This window comes from Pan paniscus, chromosome 9, assembly GCF_029289425.2.
Source record: "Pan paniscus chromosome 9, NHGRI_mPanPan1-v2.0_pri, whole genome shotgun sequence".
Classification (NCBI taxonomy): domain Eukaryota; kingdom Metazoa; phylum Chordata; class Mammalia; order Primates; family Hominidae; genus Pan; species Pan paniscus.
Window position 1 is genome coordinate 45,704,935 of NC_073258.2, and position 26,811 is coordinate 45,731,745.

Genomic DNA, 26,811 nt, shown 5'->3' on the forward strand with positions numbered 1-26,811 from the left:
AGATCACCTGAGGTCATGAGTTCGAGACCAGCCTGGCCAACATGGTGAAACTCTATCTCTACTAAAAATACAAAAATTAGACAGGCGTGGTGATGCACTCCTGTAATCCCAGCTACTCGGGAGGCTGAGACAGAAGAATCGCTTGAACCTGGGAGATGAAGGTTGCAGTGAGCTGAGATCATTCCAGTGCACTCCAGCCTGGGCGACAGCGAGACTCTGTCTCAAAAAAAAAAGGACAAAGGAAAGGAGGGGGGAGGGGAGGAAATTCTAGAAGGAAACGTAAAAAATTAAAAATAATGTTTACTTGTCTACCATAGAGACGAGGATGGGAGGGAGACTTCATGGTATAACTTTGTATACTTCCTGGTTTTTGAAACGTGTGACTGTGTTACCTATTCAGAAAGTTAAATAAAATAGAACATAGATATGAGATATAGTTCTGCTATTCAGTAGTTGAGTGAACTTGGGCAAGACACTTAAGCTCTCTGAGTCATAGTTTTCTCATTTATAGAAGGGCTGTAATAGTAGTATCCAGCTCACAGGATTGTTCTAAGGATTAATGAAGGACAGGTGGAACAGAAAGTGCTGAGCAGAGTGCCAGCACTTAGTAAATACTCAGTTGAATGGTCATGACTTGTGTTACTGAACTTAATCTTGGTAATAAATGAGTATGTTCTTGAAAGGACACCAGCCTTGGCTAACATTCCTTTGCAGAACCAGACGTCCTGGGTCCTCTCCAGCATGGCAGCCCTCTACTGGAGGGTGAAAGGCCAAGGAAAGAAGGCAATCGACTGCCTCCGCCAGGCTCTGCACTATGCGCCACACCAGATGAAGGTGAGTGGGACTCAGAAGGTGGGAACTTCTGCCCCTTTGTCCTTTCCATTCCCCATGGTTTATTCTGCCCTTTGAACCAGCCTCCCTCATGCTCAGCCAGTGAGGACATGTTCCAAGGAGAGAATGGGGCAGGAGACCTTCTGACTGGGCTTGTGCCCCAGCAAGCCTATGAACTATCCCTGCTGCCTTCCCAGCTTCAGCAGGTTGAAACGTGGGGAAGGCCTTCCAGATCACTGTAAGACAGTACTGCATTTAGTCCCCTTTCTGCTGTGTTCAGAGCCACCCAACATACAGCAAATGCACTGGCCTAAGTGGGCTGACACATAGAAGTCAATCTGAGTTTAGCTTGTCATCAGGGGCCTGGTGACCTCTTAGACTTGTTTTGCTTATCCTCTTGGCTTGAGCTTGCTTCCAAGCACAGAGATAGAAGCAAATTTCCATTTATTCATGTACATTGGCCAGTTCCTGGTCCTTGTCTGACTTCTACTTTTTCCACAAAAAAAAAAAAACCGACTAACCCTGTGTGACACCAAACTTTTCCAGAAGACCGGTTATTGTTATGATGGATGAGAAAGTACAGTGTTTTATCAGCACATTTGTATTCATGTGTTCTGAGTTCTGCATTAATCCAGATCTTATGCTTTTTAAAGACGTGGCTGGTGTCTTCTTTGTTCGTCAAGGCAATGTATGGAATGATGGAAGGAACACAGGATTTATTGTCAGGCATTGCTGAGTTTTAAACACAGCTCTACCTCTTACTAGCTTTGTGAATTTGGGCACCTTATTGAACTTCAATGAGCTCATCTAGGGTCATGCATTCTATGGCTGTCACAAAGATGGGTCCTTTCTGTTTCTTCTGTGTCTGCTACAGAACCCGATATGGCATGATACAGGTAACAGTTGCTCAAGTAAGACATTTAAAGGGAATGATATTTGTGATGATAGCAATCTTGCTACTTGTTCCATCCATCATTTTGTACTCTATACTGTTAGGCAATAGGGAAGGGCTGAGGCTCTACCTCTGGGAGTCAGCAAACTTCCCGAAAAGGGCAAGAGAATAAAACACTTGGACTCTGGAGGCCAGACAGCCTCTGGTGCACCTACTTAATTCTAGCATTGTAGTATGAAAACAGCCACAGAAATACGTAGAGGACTGGGAATGATTGTGTCCTAATAAAACTTTTTTCAAAATAGGCAGGAGACTAGGTTTGGCCTATGGGCCAAAGTTTGCCAACCCGTAATGATATAATGGTTCTTGCAGAAATTATTTTGGCTTTCTGACAGCATGACTCTAAGTGTGGTCTGTGGACAGTACACAGACTTTTTATTAGCAGTCTGCAATGAGACAAGGAGCTTCACCAGAAGAAACCAACTACATTATTCAGCAGATTGTTTACTTCAGCTGACATTTTGTTGTGTTTGTTTTCGAAGCAAGACTTCGCCAATGAAAGAAGTAATTGATTTATATTCTGGTACAAGCACCTTATCTATCACAGACCAGTAGCAAACAGCACAAAAGCACTTTGAGTGGCACTGTTCTAATCATTCACCAGGAAACACAGACTGTATTCTTTATGATCACCAAAAACAAGAATGAAAGCTCAAAACCCAATTTTCCCTTCTCACCATTCTCCTTCTTCTCCCAGGATGTGCCCCTGATTAGCCTGGCCAACATCTTGCACAATGCCAAGCTCTGGAATGACGCCGTCATAGTAGCCACCATGGCAGTAGAGATCGCACCACACTTTGCTGTGAACCACTTCACTCTGGGCAATGTCTACGTGGCAATGGTGAGATGGGGGTGTGAGCAGTATGTACCAACTCTGCCAAACAGTAGCACATCTTTGATTTCAAAACCTCTTTGAATATGTCATTGCCAACCAATTTCCTGTAAGCTTGTCTAAAATTGCTGGTTCTACCAATGTTATATTTTATGGATAAGGGTTCGAGAGGTTTTTTAAAACATAATACATGAAATTCTTCTAAGTATTTGCAACTACGTAGTTCCTCAACATGAGTTGAACATTAACAGCAGAGTCAGATTTACCTACAGTTTCCTGGAGACACCACCTGTTCCAGAAAACCTCTCCTAACACTCCATGTAGACACACATACATGCTCTCTTGCTTCCAGGTTGGGCTAAGGTACCTGTCATCGCACTCATGACACCCTTTGCATATTTTTCTTGCTGGACTTTCACTTTGTTTTATAATTTTTTGTTTAAGTATTTGTCTTTCCCTCTAGCCTACGGGCTCATTGGGGACAAGACTCCTCTTCACCTCCCTGTTCCCAGTGCCTCACAGTGTTTTTGGCACATGGTAGGTGCTCACCAAGTAGTTAATGAATGAAGAAATTCCGCTAGTTTCATGGAATACCATTTACAGAGAAAATGGCAAAGTCATCCAGATCCCTCATTCTGATCAGAAACAAGAACTGATTTCAGAACTGAAAATCCCAGGGGGACCCCCTAAAAGCTGTCATAACCCAATTTAGCATGAGAATCATGCCATTCGCTTTCATCTAAAATGTGGCATCACACATAGGGCTATTCCCAAGATGATCTCAATAATGGCTTATAGAGTGAGCAGCCCTGGGCTACCAGCTTCATGTATCGTTCTTGACTTCAGAGGCGAGAAGTATTTTGCCAGGGAGGCATTGCCGAATATGCAGATTTCCCTCTGCTTCTTGAAGAATCTGTTGTTGCCCCCAGTAAATGTGAAGTTTGCTACTATGAACGAGGACTTACGTCTCTCATTTGGCTAGAAGAAGTCATTAAACCAGTAGATTTGGGCTCTTCTTTGAGAGTGTAACTCTAAGTAAAAGATTAACCTTCAATATGGCAGGGATCATTTCCCAATCTTTGTTGGCATCTTTAAATGTTAAAGAGAATTTTAAAACTCTTCAAAACGTACAAGTCCAGTTGAGATACCAGACTTAGTTTCCGTCTTTCCAGCTACATTAGAAAATTTAGGCAGATGCATAATGGGCATTTGTCAGGCACGGTTCTAGAGGTTTCTGTGAGGATTAAATGGAAGGATTTCATAAAGCACCTAGCACAGCCTGGCACACTTCAGGCACTCAGGAATGTTAGGTCTCATTATTACCACAATTATTACTCTTGCTGGGTTTGTAAAAGCTGCTCTACCCCTTTTCCTTTTGTTCTTGGGCTCTGCCGTAGTTTCCTTTGTGATGTTATACCTCCGGAATGAAGGCAGCTGTTTCCTCCCAGAGGAACCTCAGAGTTTTCCACAAAGACTTAGATCCGTTGAGCAAATGCTGCGGGATTGTCCCTAGTACAGAGGTGCTTCTTGAGAAAAAAGAGGTCACAGTATATATTTAGTCTGCTGGTGCCATCCCCTCACATTTGTCTCCTTGGCCCTCACAGGAAGAATTTGAAAAAGCACTGGTGTGGTACGAATCCACATTGAAGCTTCAGCCCGAGTTTGTCCCAGCCAAGAACCGAATCCAGACCATCCAGTGTCACTTAATGCTGAAGAAGGGACGGCGCTCTCCTTAGTGCACTTCTTCCTTCTCTCTTTCTCTTTACTCATGCTCTAAAAAAAAAAAAAGAAAAGAAAAAAAGAATAAGAAACCAATCATTGTCAGTATCTACTATTAATGATGTGTGTGAAAATAACTAAGACTTATAACAGGACTTTTACATATGTGGGAATTGGTTTGTTTTTGTTTTTACGTTTCTCCTTTCCCCCAACCAACCTCAGAAGAGGCACCTTCAGAAACACACATTTCTTAAAAGGAAAGTGCAGCTTCAAGATATTGTGTAAATACTGAGCCAAGACATTTCTGGAGCTGTGCTCTGTCTCCAAAAACCTCAATGCCTTTAGGGCTTTTCTCAGTGGTCCAGCTAGCCTTCTCTTTGGAGGAGGACGAAGCCGCATTGCACATTCTCTGCTTCCTGTCGTAGCCTCTGTTGTCAATGGAAATGCGGAAGCCCATCTGGTGCCCGTCAGTGAGAAGCAACGTTCTGCGCTCTCTCCGTTAGACCTCCATGCTGTCCCCAGTCTTGTCCATTCCATGCTGCTATGTTACAAACTCTCAGAGGTAGTTTGCAGGGGAGGAAGGGGAATATGATTTTAAAAACAAAATATTTACAACAACAAAAATTCTTAGGATCACCTGACCTTTGTAATGTTATTTATGTTGGGGAGGGAGGGGGGCTGAGAAGGGGAAATCAGCAGTGTGCAACATCTTTATAATTTGTACTTTAATTACAAATCACAAGGAAACCAATAAGTTGAAATCCTATATAACAGGTTTATATATATAGAATATGTATATTTGAAGCCCTCTACAGACTGAGTCTATGTTTTACTAATTCTTTGTTCACTGTGTTACCCATCTTGGAGTAAGTTGTGAATGTCAGCTCCCTCTCTCTGAGGCCTCCAGACTTAGCTCCTCAGGAGGGTAATGAGCCAAGGTTGAGTGTTTCCATACAATGCTTTTACCTTTGATCCCAGGAGAATCAGAAACTCCAACATTTTGGAATCTTCAAGGGCACATACTGAGAAAAAAAATAAAATTGTTTATGAGCAAAATAGGTCTGTCATGTGATTTTTCTTTAGAACCTGACTAATTTGGGCAGCTGCAAAGTCCAGCTTTAACTCTGGATCTGATCTTCCCAAGCCCTACATTGGCTTTATCTTTCTTTCAGCAGTAAGGTGAGGGGAGAAAAAACAATCCATCACTAGGTTTTATAGTTGATGAACTTATTAGAATGATGCATTTAACCGGGAAAGACTTACAGTCAGCACATGTTCAGAGTTTGGTATATAATTGACCTTCCTGGCAAAGGAATAATCATCTAAGCCACAAAGTCATGGCCCTCAGGTAAGCACTGATCTTAAAGTTCATCCAAGTAAGTTTCACGGACAGCCTTGGGGTGCATCATGTAAGTCAGGCATTCCCCTTGGGACAGGATTCCACTGAAGGCAGCATTTCTATGGACTTTGCTAGGATGTAATCAGACACTGATTGTCTCAGATAATGGCTCATGGAACTTGAAGGGTTTGGTTCTAGCGAAGACTAATTTCTTCGAAGCAGGTCTGTAATTTCTTACACCAGACATACCTGTGACCCCTCTACACAGCTAAAGTCCAACAAACTCCAGTTTTATCAGATGTATTTTGAGAACAGCAAGCTCATTTGTTACTGAATACAGTGAACCTTTATGCACTCGGGGATCCATCGAAATTAACTAGTATCTAAGTGTGGTTCCCTGCTTCCCCACCTCACCACAATTTTTTCCTGAAACCTTCAACAGTTGCTTGACTTTTTTTTTTTTTTTTTTTTTTTAAGACGCAGTTTCACTCTTGTTGCCCAGGCTGGAGTGCAATGGTGCAATTTCAGCTCACTGCAACCTCTGCCTCCCAGGTTCAGGCAGTTCTCCTGCCTCAGCCTCCCAAGTAGCTGGGATTACAGGCATGTGCCACCACACCTGGCTAATTTTTTGTATTTTTAGTAGAGACGGGGTTTCACCATGTTGGCCAGGCTGGTTTTGAACTCCTGACCTCAGGTGATCCACGCACCTCAGCCTCCCAAAGTGCTGGGATTACAGGCGTGAGCCACCATGCCCAGCCCAGTCACTTGACTTTTTAAAATTAACATACTATGAAATTCATTCTGGTGTACACTTCTATCATGCAACCATCACAACAATCAAGATACAAAACTTTCATCACCGCAAAAAGACTCCCCCATGCTGTCCCTTTGTAGTCAAACCTCCCCAACCCTTAACCCTGGGCAACCACGGGTCTGCTCTCCCACCCCGTCACTTTTCCTTTTCCATAGTGTCATATAAATGGAATTCGGGTATGGCCTTTTGAGTCCGGCTTCTTTCCCTCAACATATTGAATGCACTTGGGGTTCGCCCATGTTGCGTGGATCAACGATTCGATACTTTTTGTTGCTGAGTAGTGTTCCATTGATTGTTGGCCTGCTGGAGGACACTGGGATGCTTCCAGCTTCTGGAGATTGTAAATAAAGCTGCAATAAACACTTGCATATAGGTTTGGCCGGGCACAGTGGCTCATGCCTATAATCCCAGCACTTTGGGAGGCTGAGGTGGGTGGATCACTTGAGGTCAGGAGTTCAAAACCAGCCTGACCAACATGGTGAAACCCTGTCTCTTCTAAAAATACAAAAAAATTAGCCAGCGTGGTGGTGGGGGCCTGTAATCCCAGCTACTCAGGAGGCTGAGGCACGAGGATCACTTGACCCCAGGAAGCAGAGGTTGCAGTGAGCTGAGATTGCACCACTGCACTCCAGCCTGGGTGACAGAGTGAGACTCTGTCTAAAAAAATTAAATAAATAAATAGTATATAGGTTTTTGTGTGCACATAGGTTTTTTTTTCTTTTGTGTTAATAATTCAACAAATATTTTTCTACTCTGGACTTTTTTTTTTTTTTTTTTTTTTCAGACAGTCTTGCTCTGTCGCCAGGCTGGAGTGCAGTGGCACAGTCTCCGCTCACTGCAAACTCCACCTCCTGGTTTCAAGCGATTCTGTTGCCTCAGCCTCCCGAGTAGTGGGACTACAGGTGCATGCCACCACGCCCAGCTAATTGTTGTATTTTTAATAGAGACGGGGTTTTACCATGTTGACCAGGATGGCCTCGACCTCTTAAAAGCAGGAATGGTCAGCCAACAATGAATGGAGGCACCTTCGAGTCGGTTTTATACAGAAGGAGTATAGGGTAGGAACAGCTACAAATCTGCTTATCTGAAAGGAAGAGGAAAGAGCTAGATCTCTCTTTGAAATGACTTGGAATTGCCTCCACAGCATTGTTGCCAGCCTCATTTCAGATGCTGCTTCAAATCAGGTGTGGTGGGAAGCTGTACTGTGTGAAGGCTGACAGACCATGAATGTGTACCTCCTGCAGGGCTGGTGATGCGAGGGCCCAGTGATGATGCAAAGGCAGGCAGCAGCCCTGCCCTGTGGGTGCCATCCTGGAACTCTATGGGGCTTATTTACTAGATAGGTCAAAGGTCTGACTCACTAGACTTAGACACTGGCACCAACTAGCTGGGAATGAAACTTGGAGTCCAACTCTCCAGCACAAAGGGCAGCTGTTAGTGGCCTTTCTGTTCCACATACAGCAAGGGTCTGAGAGCTTCCAAGGCAGATTCCCCCAGAACTTTGGCCTCATGAGAACTTTGGCTCTGTAGCAACTCCTCTGTGGTAGGACCGTTCCTGACTCAGAGAGCCCGAGAATGGGTTCAATAAATCTGGGTTCAAATCTTAGTCCCGCCTCTCGTTAGCAAGGAGATCTTGAACAAGTATTTAGCTCTGAGCTGAATTTCTCACTGAAATAAAATAATCTGAGAATGATAAGAGCTACTGTTCTTCACAGGGGATAGCTGTGAGAAGTAAAGGAGATTTTTAAAATATGAAGCATTTAGCACAATGCAAACACCCAGGAAGGGGTAGCTATTGTTATTTGCACCATGTTGTAGACACTGGATATTTTAAAGAAATTTGCTTAATTTTAAACAAGACCCAGCCATTTAACTCCACCCTGGCACATCTTCCAGTCAGGCCAGCCTCACTGTTCTGATTTCCAAAGCTTTTGCTTAATCCATTCCCCATCAGATGTCCCCTCTTCTCTCTGGTTTCTGCCCCACTTCTAGGCCTCTTTTACCCGAGCTTTTGTGAAGACACTGATTGATCTACATCTTCTCTGATTATCATAACAGCTTCAATTCATTGAGCCAAACAGGAGGCTGTGTGCAGTCAGAAACATCTAAGATTTATTGAGCTCTTGCTATGTTCCAAGATTATTCTAACAGCTTTACATGAAATAAAATTAATTTAAGCCTCATGTCAAACCAATGGTGTAGGTACTGCTGTTATCCTGATTGTGAGAATGGGAAACTGGAGCCCGAGATATAAGTAACTTGCCCAAGACCACAGCTAGGAAGTGATGGGAGTCGAGGTCTGGGCCCAGGGAGTCTAATTCTAGAGCTGCACTCTTAACCACCATGCTATACACCCATTATCTCATGGAGTCTTCACAACTACAAAATAGGTCAGCAACATTATCTCTGTTTTACAGATGAGAAAACCAAGGCTCAGAGGTAAAGTAACCAGCTCATAATCCCACAGTACGTGGTAGGGTTCAGATTCAAACCAAGCTCGGATTTGCCTAACACCAACTTGGTGTTCTTAACTCCTCTACTATTCTGCCTCTATGTAGTGCTTATTTCCAGGAAGTTCCTCATTCTGAGCTGTTTCCTATTGGCTTTCAGGTGTGTTGCTCTCTCTCCCATCTGTGTACATATATGTCACATGTCTGTGTCTCATCGCACTGAAGGCGGAGCTCATATATAGTAAATATTCAGTCAATGCTAGTGGTTAACAAGCAGTGCAACTGATATGTTCCTCTGCTTCCTGCTGTTGGCATTCTGAGGGCTTTCCACCCACATCTCACAATCTTTTAGGGAACCTATCTTAGGGAAGTGAAGTATCTTGCTTTCTCTGCCATGGAACTTGAAGAAGAAGACAAAAAGCTCTCTCCATCCTTCTGCCTCAGGCTCACTGATCTCAGTCTGGCTAGTAGAGGAAAGTGCCTCACTGCCCATGAACCTCACAGGGCCTATTCTACCCTTCACTGCCCAAGAGCTTTGCACCACTTGCTGGGGAGAAGATGCGACCACTCTGGTGTGGCCATCTTCAGGGGATCCACCCTGCCGTCGTGGTTGAGCCAGCAGCAGGGGAGACTGACTTCTAAATTCAGCTTTTGTGGTTATTCTAATGCTCAGACAGGCATCCCTAGATCAAATCCCATGTTTCCCCTTTCTGTGGACATGTAAACAGGCAATTCCAGCTCTTTCTACAAACAGATTTAGTTCAACACGTACTGATGTCCAACACTGGATGGGACATTGGACGTGGTCTCTGCCCTCGAAGAGGCACAATCTAGTTGGAGGGACAAGACAGAGAATTCGAAGACACAAAGTCCACTCCAGCAGAAGCCTGAATATTGAAGACCCAGAAACTGAATTCTCTGATGAATACATAGGGTCTTCTGAGGCAGTCAGCCTTGTCTAGGTGCATAAACCTCCTCGGTTTGGACACTCCAAGCAGAGTCCTCCATGGTTCGGCCACTGCCTGCCTTTCCATGCTTGTCTTCTGCCCCTCATTTATTCATTCAACGAACATGTATTGAAAAACTACTATGTGCCAGGCACTGCGTTGTTCACTGCAGGTAGTTCAATATGGTGCAAGAATAGAGAGTGGGTGGAAGAGGTGCTAAGAAATGAAGCTAGGACCAGATCATGAAAGACATCATACACACGGCTAAGGAGTTTGGACTTTGTCCTGAGTGAAATGGAGAGCCATTCCCCAGATTGCACTCCAGGCTACAATGTAGGATTTCCCACATGCATCAAAATTCTACATTCCCATGGCTGTGATCATGCTGTTCCCACTACCTGGAACGCCAAATCCTTGCAATCTTCCCCCTTTTTTTTCACTTATTTAGATCTGCTGGTTTTCTGAGGCATTGTTCTCAAGATGCCATGCTTTTAAGGCACCTGCCATAATCCCTTTGGTGACGCTCATCACATTGTATTGAAATGAGCTATGTAACTTGTCCCCAATCAGATGCTTGGCTCCATGTCTAATCAATGTCTGTGTCCCTTACTTTTACAACATAAAAACCTGGCACAATGAAGTTGCTTAATTAAAAAAAAAAAACAGTTATTTGACTATTGAATTGATGGTTAACTGACCCAACAATACCCTAGAGAAACTATAGCAACATTGAAGATAAGAGATTGCAAATAGGAGCTAATGAAACAGAGAGGGAAGACTAAATCAGGGAGAACTCCAGCAGATATGCAGAGAAGTTGCTTCACTTAATCTACAGAGGTACTCCCTGTCCTCTCAGCCCATCCCCGAGCCACTCACTGCTACTGACCCATGTAAAGTATTTTGAACAGGGACAGGAACACACTAGGCAGCCAATAAATGTTAGCTCTTCTTATTAGCAGAGGACTTGAATCCTGCCACTAACTCCCTAATTCTAGAAATAAGTTACCTTTTCCTTTCTGCTAAGAATTTTGTTCCAGGCTAGGCACAGTGGCTCATGCCTGTAATCCCAGCACTTTGGGGGACTGAGATGGGAGGATAGCTTGAGACCAGGAGCTCAAGATCATCCTGGGTGACACAGCAGGACCATGTCTCTTAGAAAAAAAAAAAGAAAAAGTTAGCCAAGTGTGGTGGCACACACTTGTAGTCCTGCCTACTCAGGAGGCTGAAATGGTTGAATTGCTTGAGCCCAGGAATTCAAGGTTACAGTAAGTTTTGATTATGCCACAGAACTCCAACCCTGGACTGAGACCCTGTCTCAAAACAAAAACAAAAACAAATGGATTTTGTTCCATTTCTGGATTCTGACTCAAAAGCTTGAATGGTTAGGACAGTGACCCCGGCTTTTAAGAAGGGGGGCTTTCACCCAAAGACAGCACTTAATACAAACACCTATTTCCTAAAAATAGAGGAAATTTTTCTTTATCTTTCTGTTTTTCAGTTTGATGGATTTCTTCAATTCTGTCTTCTGATTCATTGACTTTCTCTTCAGCTGTGTCTAGCCTGCTGTTCAACTCATCCATTGAGATTTTTACTTCAGTAATGACATTTTTCGCTTGCATGATTTCTACCTGGTTCTTTTTCATCATTTCTATCTGCTCATGTTTCATAATCTTTTTTTGTGTTATGGATGCTACTCTTAACTGCTTGAACACTTTCAGCATACTTACTTTTCAATTTGGTCTATTATTTCTTGTTCATTATGAGTAAGTTCTCCTGTTTGTTGGATATTTGGACTATCTGACCCTATAGCCTTGTAACCCTCTGAGTTCTCAGTCTTTGGATCACTACTCTAAAAACTGCAATTACTTTTGCACCAGCCTAATATATTCTCTCATGTTCTTAGTGATATCATCTGGTCACATGGTTTCAAATACTATCTCCATGCTTATGACCTTCCAATTTATATGTCCAGCATAATGTCCTCTATCAGCTCTAAATTCATTTATCCAACTTTCTACTCAGTATCTTCACATGGACTGTACAAAACAGAATTCCATATCTTCTCACAAAATTATTATCTAACTTTGGTCTTCCCATATGAGTTAGCAAGTCCCTCCATCTAGTTATTCAGGTCAAAAAAAAAAAAAATCCTAGGCCGGGCGCTGTGGGTCATTCCTGTAATCCCAGCACTTTGGGAAAACTGAGGCAGGCGGATCACTTGAGGCAGGAGCTCAAGAACAGCCTGGCCAACATAGTAAAACCCTGTCTCTACTAAAAAAAAAGTACGAAAATTAGCCAGGCATGGTGGCACATGCCTGTAGTCTCAGCTACTCAGGAGGCTAAGGCAGGAGAATCTTTTGAACCTGGGAGATGGAGGTTGCAGTGAGCTGAGATCACGCCACTGCCCTCCAGCCTGGGTGACAGAGTGAGACTGTCTCAAAAAAAAAAGAAAAAAATCCCAGAGTAACTATTGATTGACTCCTGTTAAAACATAAGTCAGATCGTGTCATTCCTCTGCTTAAAACTATTGGCTTGCAATAACATATAAAACCCTATTCCACAATGTGGCTCACCTCTCTAGCTTCATCTCTTTTAATGTCCCTCTTGCTCACTCCTCCAGCCACACTGACCTCCTGGCTGTGTTTTGAAACTTCCAGTCATGCTTATGCCTCAGGTCATCTTCATTTGCCATTCCCTTAGCTTGAAATACTCTTTCCCCAGGCAGCCACTTTGCTCACCTTCTCTGTGAGGTTTCCCTAATCATGATATTTTAAATTGCGACATCCTCCTCCACAATTTCCTAATCCCCCTTTATGCTTTACTTCTCTTTGTAGCTCTTATCATTATCAAGTCTGCTGTATATGTTACTTATATATTGTCTGTCACCCCCAACTTGAACATAAGCTTTAAGAATGCAAGATTTGGACCTATTTTGTACCCTGATATATCTCTAGCCCCAGGTACATAGTAGGTATCCAGAAAAAACTGAATGAATGAATGACTGAATCCATACATAAGTAGTGCTGAACTTCCTCATATCTTTTATATTTTTGTCCTTATTCAGCAGCAGTTAATGCTTGAAGTATTTTCACACATTATGTGGGGTCAAGGACATTTCCCTACAGAGAAGTTTCTGAGGTTGTCTTTGCTGCATCCCCTACAAAGTCGAACTTTTTTTTTTTTTTTTTTTTTTTTTTGAGACAGAGTCTCACTCTGTCATCCAGGCTAGAGTGCAGTGGCAGTCTCAGCTCACTGCAACCTCCGCCTCCCGGGTACAAGCGACTCGCCTGCCTCAGCCTCCCAAGTAGAGTAACTGGGACTACAGGCACGTGCCACCATGCCTGGCTAATATTTTTGTTTTGTTTTGTTTTGTTTTGTTTTGTAGTGACAGGGTTTTACCATGTTGCCCGGGCTGGTCTCGAACTCCTGACCTCAGGTGATCCACCTGCCTCAGCCTCCCAAAGTGCTGGGATTACAGACGTGAGACACTACACCCGGCCAAACATGTTTTTATGTTAGTTTCTCAGCTTGGGGTTTCTACATGGCATGGAGAGCACGAATTAGGACTCAATTTTCCCACAGGTGGGAGGCTCGGGGTCCTAATAAAGCCCTGGTTGGAAAGGGGCTTTCTGGTCTGTGACTGGCCTTTGATGCCTGGCCACACCTAAAGCCTAGTTCCATCTCTCAGTTGTCCATGAGGCTTAATTCCTGTCCCTCCATGGGGCCTAAGACTACAACTCCTCAGTCCCGCAGTTACTCCCAGGCCCTGTGGGCTGTGCACCATCAGTTCCCATCCCATTGCTGGGACCTGGTAATGTCTCTTTCTTGATTTCGAGTTAGTTCTATATTTCTTGAATAGTGTGTCCTGCCCTTGTGTGTTTCGGACTTGGAGGTAGGGAACTCCAATGTGTGCTCCACGTGCCATGGTGACTGGAAGTTTGGAGGGGCCATAGCCTTTTCTCCTGTGTGAGAAGCATTGCTACTGAGAGACATGAATTATATCCATCAGGAGGGTTAAAATAGAAAAACGTGTTCAGACGCACTGGCTTAAGAGCAGACCTGTGTTCTGTCTGAAGTTCACCTTCTCTAGAGTTAGGCCATGCCCTCCAACCCCAAAATTTCTGTAGATGCCTATTGCAGAAAGCCTAGCATCTCTGAAAATGTCTAGCTCCTTTGGGTAAGTGCCTTTTATTATTTAAAAATGGGCCCTGTATTAGTGAGAGTTCTCCAGAGAAGCAGAACCAATAGGGGGGGTGTGTGTGTGTGTCATTATAATACATATATGTCATATAAACATACATGATTTATTGTAAGGAATTGGCTCATACAATTATGGAAGTTTAGAAGTCCCATGATCTGCTGTCTGCAAGCTGGAGACCCGGGAAAAATGGTGGTGTCTTTCGAAGGCCTGAGAGCCAGGGAGCTGATAGTAGAGATTAAACTCCAAGTCTGGGCAGGGTGTGGCGGTTAACACCTGTAATCCCAGCACTTTGGGAGGCCAAGGCAGGCGGATCACACGGTCACGAGTTTGAGACCACCCTGACCAACATGGTGAAACTCCATCTCTACTAAAAATACAAAAATTAGCCCGGCATGGTGGTGGGCGCCTGTAATCCCAGCTACTCAGGAGGCTGAGGCAGGAGAACTGCTTGAACCCAGGAGTCGGAGGTTGCAGCGAGCCGAGATTGCACCATTGCACTCCAGCCTGGACGACAGAGCAAGACTCCATCTAAAAAATAAAATAAATAAAATTTTTTAAAAAGTCCAAGTCTGAAAGGCTGAGAATCAGGAATGCAGAGGGCAGAGGAAGATCAGTGTTCCAGCTCAAGCCATCGGCTAAAGAGAACCTTCCTCCTCCTTTCTGTTCTCTGCAGGCCCTCGGTGGATTAGATGATGCCCACTCTCATGAGAAGGGCCACTTGCTTTACACAGTGCACTGACTCAAAGCTAATATCCCCCAGAAACACACTCACAGGCACACCCAGAAATAATGTCAAACCAGATATCTGGGCACCTCATGTCCCAGTCAAGTTGACACATCAAATTAACCATCAGAGACACAAACCCCTGTTGAAATGAAGGCCTTTACCACAAACTAACTTCATACAAATGGCTACCAGGAGCCCGGGGGTTCCCCACTAAGCCCTCTCCAAGAGTTTTGAGAAGTGTCCCGAGTTGTGCTCCCTACTCATCCTCTATAAAGCCGGATGCTGTAGAGAGGGGTTTCCATGGAGCAAGGGCAGTGAGGATGAGGGGCTCGACTGCTGCCAGGCACCAGCCATCTCTAGCTCAGGGACAAGGGATCAATACACCTTCTGCACATTGCTTTCCAAATCCTGCAGGTGGCAGCTGGACACAAGGCTGAGGCTCTGAGGCCCAAACTCAGCCACTAAGGGGAGGACCCCGTAGCATGCCAGGTGATGTGTTTTTGGGCACCGTGATGCCCAGTGTCAGGGGAGCTCACAATTGCTGTAGTTGCAGAGGACAGAGAAGCGAAAGGAGAGGTGGACGGAGCCTCTAGCCCTGCCCTGTCCAGTACAGTAACCATATCTGCCACTAACCATGTCTGCCTATGGACATTTACACTTAAATTCATTAACATTGAATAAAATGTAAAATTCACTTCCTCACTTGCACTCACCACATTTCAAGCACTCGGCAGCCACAACGGCTCCTGCATTGGTCAGTGCAGATATGAAACATTTCCATCATCAGAAAGTCCCATGGGATAGCATGACCCTGAACCGTGAGCTCCACTACCCAGACTCATCCCTGGAGCTTGCCCATCCTGGAGGCCCCAAAGCAGACCTCACCATGCTGCCGTTTTGAGAACTAATTACTGCTCCCCGAGCCTTCTCCTTCCAGCCTCAGGGCTTTGGAATGTGCTATCAGCTCAGCCTAAGACGCCCTTTCCTTCAGATCTGCTTAAACAGGGAGAGCCATGCCAGAGTCAGCGGTGCCAGCCCACATCCCTCGGCATCCACTTCTATGAGCCCAAGACTGCAGGCCACACAGACAGGGACTGAGGGCTTGGTTCTGATTGTGGGAATGGCCTTTGCACGGGTGGGCAGTACTGGAGAGTTGGTGCCCCCAGAAGCACCCCTTAGTCACCAACAGATGGGTGTTGGTGGTGTTAAAGCAAAAACTTTGGCCAAATTACATTTAAAGGAGTTTAATGGAGCAATGAACGATTTGTGAATCAGGCAGGCCCCAGAATCACAGCAGATTCAGAGAGACTCCAGGGGTGCCTCATGGTCAGAAGAAATTTATAGACAAAAAAGGGAGGCGATGTACACAAATCAGAAGTGAGGTACAGAAACAGGTGGATCGGTTATGGCATTTGCCTTATCTGAGCACAGTGTGAACATTCGGCAGTCCATGAGTGGTTGAAGTATGGCTGCTGGGATTGGCCGAGACTCAGCTATTGTTACAGATGCATACTCCTAAGTTAGGGTTTCAATCTTGTCGGCCTATTAAGCTATGCTACAGTTCATCCACAAGGACTCAGAAATAGAAGTAAGGAGTCCTTCTCAGGCCATAGTTAGTTTGCTTTAACAGTGGATAGGTACCCCTTTGAGGAAGATCACTCTGAGGTGTGTTCTGTATCTTCTACCAGAGCTCCCCCCACCCCACCAACCTGAGATTGAGCTTCTGTTGGTCCCCGGGGGCAGCTGGCCTGATAGGACATCTTTCACCGGCTTTCTCCACTTCCCCGACTGGTGTCTCTTCAGGTCACCTCCCAAATAAGTGACCTGCACTTCAATTCTTAGTCTTCTTCTGGGGTAACTTGAGCTAAGACAAGGGCCTGCTGTGTGCCAGACACAGTGGTAAGCATAATTTAAAAAGAGGTTTAAAAAGAACTAATGGGCCAGGCGCGGTGGCTCACCCCTGTAATCCCAGTGCTTTGGGAGGCCAAGGCAGGAGGATCACAAGGTCAGGAGTTCAAGACCAGCTTGGCCAATATGGTGAAACCCCGTCTCTACTAAAAATACAAAAATTAGCCGGGCTTGGTGGCACGCACCTGTAATCCCAGCTACTTGGGAGGCTGAGGCAGGAGAATTGCTTGAACCCGGTAGGCGGAAGTTGCAGTGAGCTGAGATAGCGCCAATGAACTCCAGCATGGGCGACAGAGCAAGACTCTGTAAAAAAAAAAAATGAACTAATGGACTCAGTTCTTCCCTCATGCCTCATGAGTTTGCAGTGAAATGCACAAGGCAGGCAGGAAAAGATGCAATCCAGAGCCTGTGGGGTAACCGGCTCTGCCCCAGGAAAGACCCCAGCACAACCTAGGAAGGGGAGAGGGTTAAGAACAGTTTCTAGGGCTGGATGCAGTGGTTCACACCTGTAATCCCAGCACTTTGGGAACCCAAGGTGGGTGGATCACTTGACGTCAGGAGTTCAAGACCAGCCTGGCCAACATGGTGAAACCCTTTCTCTACTAAAAAAAAAAAAAACAAAAAATAGCCAGGAGTGGTGATGTGAGCCTGTAGTCCCAGCTACTCAGGTGGCTGAGGCAGGAGAATCACTTGAACCTGGGAGGCAGACATTGCAGTGAGCCAAGATCACACCACTGCACTCCAGCCTGGGCCACAGAGCAAGACTCCATCTCAAAAAAAAAAAAAAAAAGAACAGTTTCTAGGAGGGGGACAGTTAAGCCAGTGTTGACAATTGAGGGAGGAATAGGAGCTCTGGACAGAAGCACTCCTAAAGAAAACGAATGGGGAGCCGCTGACATCGTTCAGGCTGGGTATAACATGATTGGACTGATACTTCACAAAGACCGTCCTGGCAGTGATGCAGAGAAGGAACCGCGGCGGGGGGCAAGGATGAAAGCTCAGGGTCCACCCAGGAGGCTGGTGCAGGACTGCTGATAAGGAGAGAGATAAAGCACAAGTAGGTAGGGCCCAGGCACTGGGGCTGGGCAGAAGATGAAGGATGAGAGGAGGGTTGATGCAGGACAGTTGCTGGGACCTGATGATCACTGAGCCACAGAGGCTGAAAGAGGCAAAGGCTTCAAACGGATTCCCAGGTTTCTGACTTCAGAAGCAGGGTAGATGGCGCTGCCATTCCCTGCAACATAAAACACAGGAGGAGGAGTGGGTTTGAGGGAAAGATGATGGCTTTAAGTCTGAACATGGTTTTGAGGTGCCTGTAGGCCAATGGTTCTCAAACTGTGGTCCCCAGACCAACAGCATCAGCATCACTGGGAACTGGTTAGAAATGCGCATTCTCAGGCCCTGACGAATCAGGAGCTCTGTGGGTGGGCCCAGCAATCTGGGTTTTAATAAACTGTCTAGCCCTCCAGCTAGAGGCGTCCTGCCAAATGCTTAGCAAGTGGCCCTCCAGGGACAGGGAGAAGCCCTGATGGGTGGTGTTTTCCAGTTCCTGGGGTGCAAATCTCACCATGGCTGATTTCAAGCTACCAATCTGACATCACTAAACGTGCATCAGTAAACGGGGAGTTGGGAAGAGGTGCACACAACTGTCTCTTGAAGCAGCAGCATGAATGGCCTCCAGGTGATTGTGATGCGCACCTGTGCCCCAGAACCACTGCTGTAGGCCAGTTGCACGAATGTATCTGGAGGGCAGGAAGATGTATGTGTCTAAAGCTCAAAAGAGAGAACTGGGAGGCAGAAAAGGTTTTGGAGACATCAGTGTATATACAACCACCTACCAGAAAAACACGGAGTGTGCCAAAATGAATAAGACTCAGTCCCTACCCCCAAGGAGCATGCAGTCACATGGGGAGAAAGACAGGCAAACAGTCACAGCAGAGGGAATGGTGGCTGTACCCAGGAAGAACGGTGGGGGCACAAAGGAGGGGGTGGTCCCCTCAACCTGAGAAGGTCAGAGAAACTTCTTGGAGGAAATGGCAGGAGCTGGGTCTTTAAACACAGGAAGGGGAGGGGATTAGGCAGGTCGGGAAGTGGGAGCCCAGCGTCCCAGGTGAAGGAAAGGCAGAGTGGTGGGAAGAACAAGGTGTCTGCAGGGGCCTGTTGGGGAGAACTGATGGATGGGGAAAGAGGCCCAGTGGTGCAAGTGAGCCCCAAGAAGCCAGGATAGAAGGGCCCTGGGCTTGGAGCTGATGAATATGAACTTTATTTTAGAACATATGAGGAATCATTTAAAAATGTTCTAAGCAGTGGAGGGTTGTAATCATGTTGGAAGATTCTAAAGGTTCTAATGCCCTCCCCTGAATCATTGCGTCTTATTGGCACTGTCATTTCCTGTTTCTCACACATGTGGTGCAATCTCCCAACCCCTGCTGTTAGGTCCACAATTCCCCTTCCTGGAACTCTCTCACCTTGGCTCTCCTCTGGGTTACTTCTTATCCTTTGAGGCTCAGCCAAGGGTCACCTCCTCCAAGGCGCCCTCCTTGGCCGTGATGTGACTTGAAATAGGCTTCCTCAGTCCTGCCTGTCACAGCAGCCCGTCCATCTCCTTGCAATAGATAGCACTAGCCTCCAGTGATAATGATCTTAATTGTTTCTGTGGCAAAGGTAAAAAGTCATTATGTTTCAGTTCCCATAACTGAACTGTAACTGAATTCAACTTTGTTCTCCAGACCCTTTTCTGACTCTCTCCCAGGCCAGGATACTGGGTTCAATTTAATAGGGGTCTTTTCAGCTCAAGTTAAATATTATCTCATTCACTGTTCAGTTCAGACTGTGGTTGCTTTAAGAAAAATAGTCAAGTTCTTCAGGATTTTCTTCCCCATTCTCCTGTTCCTGTCTTTCTTTTCAACTGGCATCTGGACCCAAGGGTAAAGCACGCACATTTGAGTGATCAGGAGCGGGACTGGAGAGAGAGAAGGGGCCAGAGGGGAGTTTCTCAACGCCACCCTTCAGTCTTCGCTAGCCTCATCTGCAGCAAGGTGGGTCTGGCTGCCCCAGGAAGATCACTGCTGCTGCTGCTGCTGCTGCCAATGGTGCACTTTGCCACCACGTTTGGCAAAGAGGCCTTTGTCCAGACTCCTGGCCTCTTCCTTCTCCCTGAAGTGCTTTCTATTTCCTCCTCCTGTCTGGAAGGATCCCCCAAATAGCACATCTTCCTTTCACAATGAACTTCTTGGTTCTGGGTAGTGTGTCTCTCTCCTTCCCTGCGATGTTAGCTTCATGGTTCAGCCTTAATGGTGGAATACTGCAGAAGGAAAGAGGGTGCAGAGAGGCAAATTATTGAGAAGAAAGACACATCAGAAATTTTTTTTTTTTTTTTTTTTGAGACGAAGTCTCACTCTGTCGCCCAGGCTGGCATGCAGTGGCAAGATCTCGACTCACTGCAACCTCCGCCTCCTGGGTTCAAGTGATTCTCCGGCCTCAGCTTCCCAAGTAGCTGGGATTACAGGCACATGCCAGTGTGCCTGGCAAATTTTTGTATTTTTAGTAGAGATGGGGTTTCACCACGTTTGGCCAGGCTGGTCTCAAACTCCTGACCTCAGGTGATCTGCCCACCTCAACCTCCCAAAGTGCTGGGATTACAGGTGTGAGCCACTGCACCTGGCCCGTCAGAAATACTTCAAAACCATTTTCTTGGCTGCATTTATCTGCTAGTTGGCTGTCTGCCTCACTAGAACAGAAACTTCCTGAGGGCTGGGGCCTGTCTTATTTACAATCCCATCTTCCTCACCTAGTAGAGTGCCTGGTACTCCATAAATGTAGCTAAATAAATAAATGAAGATGTGAAATGATTACCTTTGTCTTTGAGAGTGGCTAATTGATGTTTGTTTTTAAAAGGTTAAGCTTGGAGATGTGGAGACAAGAGCCTGGACTAAGGTTGTAAACTAAGGTGGTAATGATAATGGGATGGAAGTTTATTAAGAAGAACTGAGGTATAGACAGCAAAAAAAAAAAAGAAAAAAAATAGACACAATCAGACTTCATCAAAATGTAAAACTTTCATGCATCAAAGGACACTACCAGGAGAGTAAAAAAACAATACACAAAATGGGAGAAAATATTTGCAAATCACATATCTGATAAGAGATTAATACCCAGTATATATAATGAACTCCTGAAACTCAACAACAACAAAAAAACAGACCAATTAATACATTGTCAAAGAGCATGAATAGGTATTTCTCCAAGAAAACATACAAATGGCCCATAAGCATATGAAAATATTGCTCCATATCAACTAACTAACAGAGGAATGCTAATTAAAACCACGAGATACCACTTCACACCCATTAGGATGGCTACTATAAAAACAACAGGCCAGGCAAGGGGGCTCATGCCTGTAATCCCAGTGCTTTGGGAGACCAAGGCCGGCAGATCACCTGACATCAGGAGTTTGAGACCAGCCTGGCCAACATGGTGAAACCCCGCCTCTACTAAAAATACAAAAATTAGCCAGGCGTGGTGGCTGTCTACTGTAATCCCAGCTACTTGGGAGGCTGAGGCAGGAGAATTGCTTGAACCCAGGAGGCAGAGGTTGCAGTGAGCCAAGATTGCACCACTGCACTCCAGCCTGGGTGACAGAATAAGACTCCATCTCAAAAAATAAAGAAATCAATAAGTGTTGGGCAAGGACATGGAGAAATTGGAGCCCCTGTACATGGCTGGTGGAATCAAAAATGGTGGAGCCATTATGGAAAACGATTTAGCAAGTCCTTAAAAAATTAAACATAAAATTACCATCCGATACAGCAATTCCACGTCTAGAATTATGCTTCCAAAAGAATTAAAGGCAGGGGCTTGAATAGCTATTTGTACACCATGTACATGGCACAATTATTCACCATAGCCTAAAAGTAGAAACAAGCTAAGTGTCCACTGACAGATAAATGGTTGAACAGATGCTGTATATTCATACAATCAAATATTATTTAACCTTGAAAAGGAATGAAATTCTGAGACGTGCTACAACATGGATGAGTCTTGAAGTTATTATGCTGAGTAAAATAAGCAAGACACAAAAGAACAGATATTGTATGATTCCTCTTATACGAGGTACCTAAAATATTCTAAATCATAGAGACAGAAGGCAGAATAGAGATGACCACGGGCTGGGGGAAGAGGGAAACGGGAAGTTATTGTTTAATTGGTGCTTAGCTTCAGTATGGGATGATGAAAAAGTTCTGAAGACGGATGGTGGGGTTGGTTGCTCAACAGTGTAAACGCACTTAATGCCACTGAATTGTACACTGATAAATGGTCAAGATAGTACATTTTATGTTATCTATATTTTACTGCTATCAAAGAAAGAAAGAGAGAGAGGGAAAGAGAAAGAACTGAGAGAACTTTTGACCCACTGGCTTGAGTGGCTGGGCAGGAGATGGAGTCATTCACCGAGAAAATAATTTCAAAGGAAGATTCAGGTTTGGGGGTGAACTATGAAGACCTCCGTTCCGGATGGCTGAATTTGAACTGCTGTGGAACCCCCATGCAGTGAAGTCTGGGAGGCAGCTGATGTAGCTCTGAACCTCTGAGGAGACTTCACTGAGCTTGAGGAGTCATCCACAATCTAGAAGACATTTGAAGCCATGAGACTAAGAAGATAGTGGAACAAGAGTGAATAGGGTGAAAAGAAACAAGGCCAAAGATGGAATTCTAGAAAATACCAGTATCTTCTCCCCCGATCCCTCTCCCTGTGTCTGCCTGGGAAATGTTTCCCCATTCACCAAGACTCACAGCCTCAGCTTTTGTGTCACCTTCTCTAGGAAGCCTTTTTGCCCTCATCAAGCGGGGTGGAGCACTCTCTCCCGTGGGTTCCCACAATGCCTTGCTGTCACTTAGGCTGTAGCACCTGTCATGTGGCTGTAACAATGTGCTTGTGTGTTTCTATCCCTCTCCCTCACCTCCCAGTACCTCCAAGGCCAGGGCTGGCTTCTAGACATCGTTGAGTCCATGGTGCCCGGCACGGTGTCCAGTAAAGGTTTGTGGGGTGAGTGAATAACTGATGGAGCACTTTCTCTGAGGCTTGTGATGTAATCTATATTTCATGTCCTTTTGGAAGGAGACTCTCCTGCCTGGGAGTATACTGCTTCTGGAAGAAGCTGTCTAGCCAGCCAAGTGAGAGTGACCTGCCTAAGAAATAAGACCCAAACCCCGTGTCCTGGCTTTCAAAGTCCCCTGTGGGAAATAGCCATTCTTTTCTCCACTGCCTATTAAAATCCTAGCATTCCTGATCACCTCTCTCTTGAAAGAAATCGCTCCAACTCTCTTAGTTCCTCCTCTGATCTCTCTTGTGACACCTTAATCACATTCTACCTTCTCCGTATTTATATCCTATATCATCTCCTCAACTGGACTTCAAGCTTCTGTGGCCATTTTAATTGCCATAGCACCTTGAGCATGCTAAGTAGATGCAGGTTCTCAGGAATAGTCACTGAATGATGAAAGAATCTGTTTTATGAAATTCACAAAGTGCCTCGTCTTTCAGATAACTCGACAGTGGGAACTTTACTGAAAACTCTGTTAAAGGGATCTTTGTATCAGTTAGCTTTCACTGTGTAACAAACTACCCCAAAACTCAGTGACTTACAACAACAGCTTTTTATCACTATGTCTTGCCTTTCTTTGGGTTGACAAGGAGTATGCCGATCAAGTCTGGGCTTTAATGAGGGTCAGGGGTTCTGCTGATTTTACTAGGGTCACTCTGGCATCTTGAGGTTGCTTAGAGGTTCCTCTCTAGGCTGGGCTTGGCTAGGAGACCTTGGTTGGGACAACTCTACTCTGCATATCTCTCATTCTCTTCCTATGATCAGTGAAGTAGCCCTCAATGTTCTTTTTTAGTTAATTTTCTTTTTTTTTAGAAAAAGCTATTGCTGTGTTGCCCAGACCATTCTTAAACTCCTGACTCAAGTGATTCTCTTGCCTTGGGCTCATGAGTCGCCAGAATATTCTTCTTATGGCAATGGCAGATGTGCTAGAGAACAGGCCGAATCATGTGAGCTCCTTTTTAAGATCCTGCTTCTCTCACATCTTTGCTAATATCCCACTTCCCGGGCAGGGAATTCCAACCTGCCCAGGGTGGGAGAGCACTGCAAAGTTACCTGGCAACGGACAAGGCTACAGAGAGGAGAAAAGAACTGGGACCATTCACACAACCTACCACAGCCTTCTTCCAAGTTTTGCCTTCAGTGGGCCAGATAAAGAGAACATTTGCTTTGTGCTCTCCGTTCACTCCACAACTCTTCAAGGATTTGTCACTTTGGGGTGAATTTCATGCCACATTGAGTGAACTTTTGGGGTGTCACTCCCTCAGTGAACTTAGTGCCTTGCACCTCCCTCTGTTATAACATATTCTGCATGGCTCTATAGCTGGTTATTTGTGTGTCTGTCTCCTCTATTCTACTGGGAGCTCCTGTTTCGGTCCTAAGTGTATATCAATAAACATCTCTTGAATGCTGTATAAATGACAGCACATACCTGGCCTCCATGACCTTTCTGTTCTCTGACTTCCTCTACACATTTTTTGACCCTTCTTCTCATTTTCTGGGTATCGCTAGTTAATCTGTTATGTTTACAATTCATCGTTTATAAAGTTACCTGGTTGACTTTTTTTTTTTTTTTTGAGACATAGTCTCACTCTGTTGGCCAGGCTGGAATGCTGTGGCACGGTCTCAGCTCACTGTAACCTCCGACTCCAAGGTTCAAGTGATTCTCCTGCCTCAGCCTCCCGAGTTGCTGAGATTACAGGCACCTGCCACCATGCCTGGCTAATTTTTTGTATTTTTAGTAGAGACGGGGTTTCACCATGTTGGTCAGGCTGGTCTCGAACTCCTGACCTCGTGATCTGCCCGCCTCGGTCTCCCAAAGTGCTGGGATTACAGGCGTGAGCCACTGCACCCAGCCATCTTTTTACTGACCTATAAGACTCTAGTCATTCTCAAAAGACTACATGGAGTACACATGCTGGGATATACTCTTTTCCCACTCTGTGTTCTGAAGGCAGTTTCGGGAAATCCTGCAGCTATGCCATCATGTTCGTTTGAATACTCTTGAGGGTGACAAATCTTTGCCTTGTTAAGGTAGATGGAATTTTTGGAAACAGCTAACAGTCATTTGGATCCAAAGCTGGTAACTAAGGTGGGTGATCAAGCTCGGTCATTCTGGGGACAAAATGAAATGTGGTCAGGAATAAATAAGCCGAAATTCTTTCATAGCTTTAAAGCTGTCCCCAAGGACAGCCTACAGGAGCCCCTGATGGAAGGAAAGATGATATTCTGTGAGCACGTCTACCCGCTCCCAAGGTGACTGTTTTGAAAGGGCCCATGCGCCATTGGATGAGAACATTCTGATCTCATTTACTTTAGCTGTGGTTCTTATTCTTTTGAATCCTTTAATAATCTGATGAAAGCACTGACCCTCTTTCCAGAAAAATGCTTATGAGCTCATATTTTGCATATAATTTGAGGGAGCCCATGGACCCCGTGAAGCCAATCCAAGGATCCAAGGTAAGAATCTCTGTTTGGAACGAGCACACAAACTAGATTTAAGGCGCTCAAGAACAAGTATGGTTTTCTTAGTTTCTGCCCACACACCCCCACAATGAGCCCAGCCCAGGGCTATGACCTAACAGATTCTCCAGAAATAGTATGTGAACTACTTGTATGATCTTCTTCTCTCTGAGATTATTACTTTGTGGGCGAGATCCCTGCGGCCAGCTCCTCCCCAGGGCCCCCTCTCAGCTTGGCAGTGCAGCCTGCACGTAGCGTGGCTTCTCAGAATGGCTGCATTTCAACCTCAACAAGGTTCTTGCTTGGGAAGAGTCAGGAAAGAGGCTTGCAGTTCCAATTCAACTCAGGGGGTCAGGCCAGGAATGATCTTTCCTTTTGGCACACAAGGGCCAGGCCAGAGCAGCTTCAGAGTCTTTGGTGCCTCTTCGTTCAGGCACCATGTACCCCTCCCCGCCAGCCTGTCTGCTCTGAGAGCAGCCACAAGAGGGACCCATTTGTTCTAAAGGACCAGGAGTCTGGCTGTGATGGTGTCCCTTTGCCTTCATCCCCCTAACACCCACGCAGGCTCCCTGACCAGAGTGTTGAGCGCTGACTGTGGAGGGGGCAAGGCGTGGGGGTGCAGGGCTCAGGTGGCCACCAGCTGAGTCAGATTCTACCCCAGCCACCTGCTTCTATCCAGGCATAAGACCAGGACACCCTTGGGGCCCTGAACGGTCAGCCCCAATGCCTCTGAGCATCCAGGCCTTTTTCAAGGTGTACTGCAACCCCTCTTAACTGTTTCTTTTCTTTCTTTCTTTTTTTTTTTTTAGTTTATGGCAAAAGCAACCCAGGTTCAAAGGGGAAAATGAGAAAATTCTGACAGGCAAAGGACACCTGTAACCACCACTTCTCAAAGACAAACTCCAGCACCACGATCTGGGTATGTCCCGCCTGGTGCCTTCACATCCTGCCCGGTGCCCTCAGAGGCCATCTTCCTCAGGAGGTTAACAAGAAACTGGGGAGACTGTCAGGGAGAATGAAGGGAGTTTGTGTTGATGGGGTAGCTGGGCAGTTTATGTGCAAACTGGGGCCAGGGCAATCTCTCCACGGTTACGAGCCACAGGTGCCTAGAGGGAGAAATGAGAGATCTGGGGAGGCTGAGGAGAGGAAGTGAATGCACACTGAGCTATCCTGCCCAACACTGTGTTGACAGGAGCCGTCCTCTTCATTCAACGCCACCATACTATGACTGGTATTATTCCTGCTTTACAGCCAAGGAAACTGAGACCCCGAGGAATGAAATGACTTCCCCAGGTCATGCAGCCAGAGTGATGGAGTCAAGAGCTGAAGCCGGGACTGTCTTGCTCCAGAAGCTGGCACTTTAACAAAACCCCTGGGGCCTCTCAGAGCAAGGGTCTGCCCTCAGGCTTGGAGAATGCAGCCCTACTCTGGCCACCCCCAGCTCTACACGCCCCACCTGCACCTACAGGATCCACACACATTGCAGAGTTTCCGGGACAACCCCAGGGTTAGACCTGTCATGCCTCC

General features: G+C 45.6%; 1 protein-coding gene and 1 long non-coding RNA gene across 6 annotated transcripts in view; one reads left to right on the top strand and one right to left on the bottom strand.

The window, feature by feature from the left end:
- Positions 1-5,390, top strand: part of TTC17 (tetratricopeptide repeat domain 17) — a 143,641-nt gene extending 138,251 nt beyond the window's left edge. For all 3 annotated transcript variants that reach the window (XM_024930978.4, XM_024930982.4, XM_055094297.2), the window contains 3 exons: positions 715-834; positions 2,481-2,624; positions 4,220-5,390. In XM_024930978.4, coding sequence (XP_024786746.1) covers positions 715-834; positions 2,481-2,624; positions 4,220-4,351 — 396 coding nt within the window. In that variant the 3' untranslated portion in view covers positions 4,352-5,390. The remainder of the gene's footprint in view (positions 1-714; positions 835-2,480; positions 2,625-4,219) is intronic.
- LOC129393361 (uncharacterized) overlaps positions 5,149-26,811 on the bottom strand; it is an 85,262-nt gene continuing 63,599 nt past the window's right edge. The window contains exons 3-5 of one of the 3 annotated variants that reach the window (XR_010113350.1): positions 19,189-20,024; positions 16,522-17,954; positions 5,149-5,356 (exon numbers count right to left, since the gene is read on the bottom strand). This is a non-coding gene — a long non-coding RNA (uncharacterized LOC129393361). Of the gene's footprint in view, positions 5,357-16,521; positions 17,955-19,188; positions 21,246-26,811 lie in introns of those variants that run through there. The other 2 variants (XR_008620175.2, XR_008620177.2) reach the window with 2 other exon arrangements.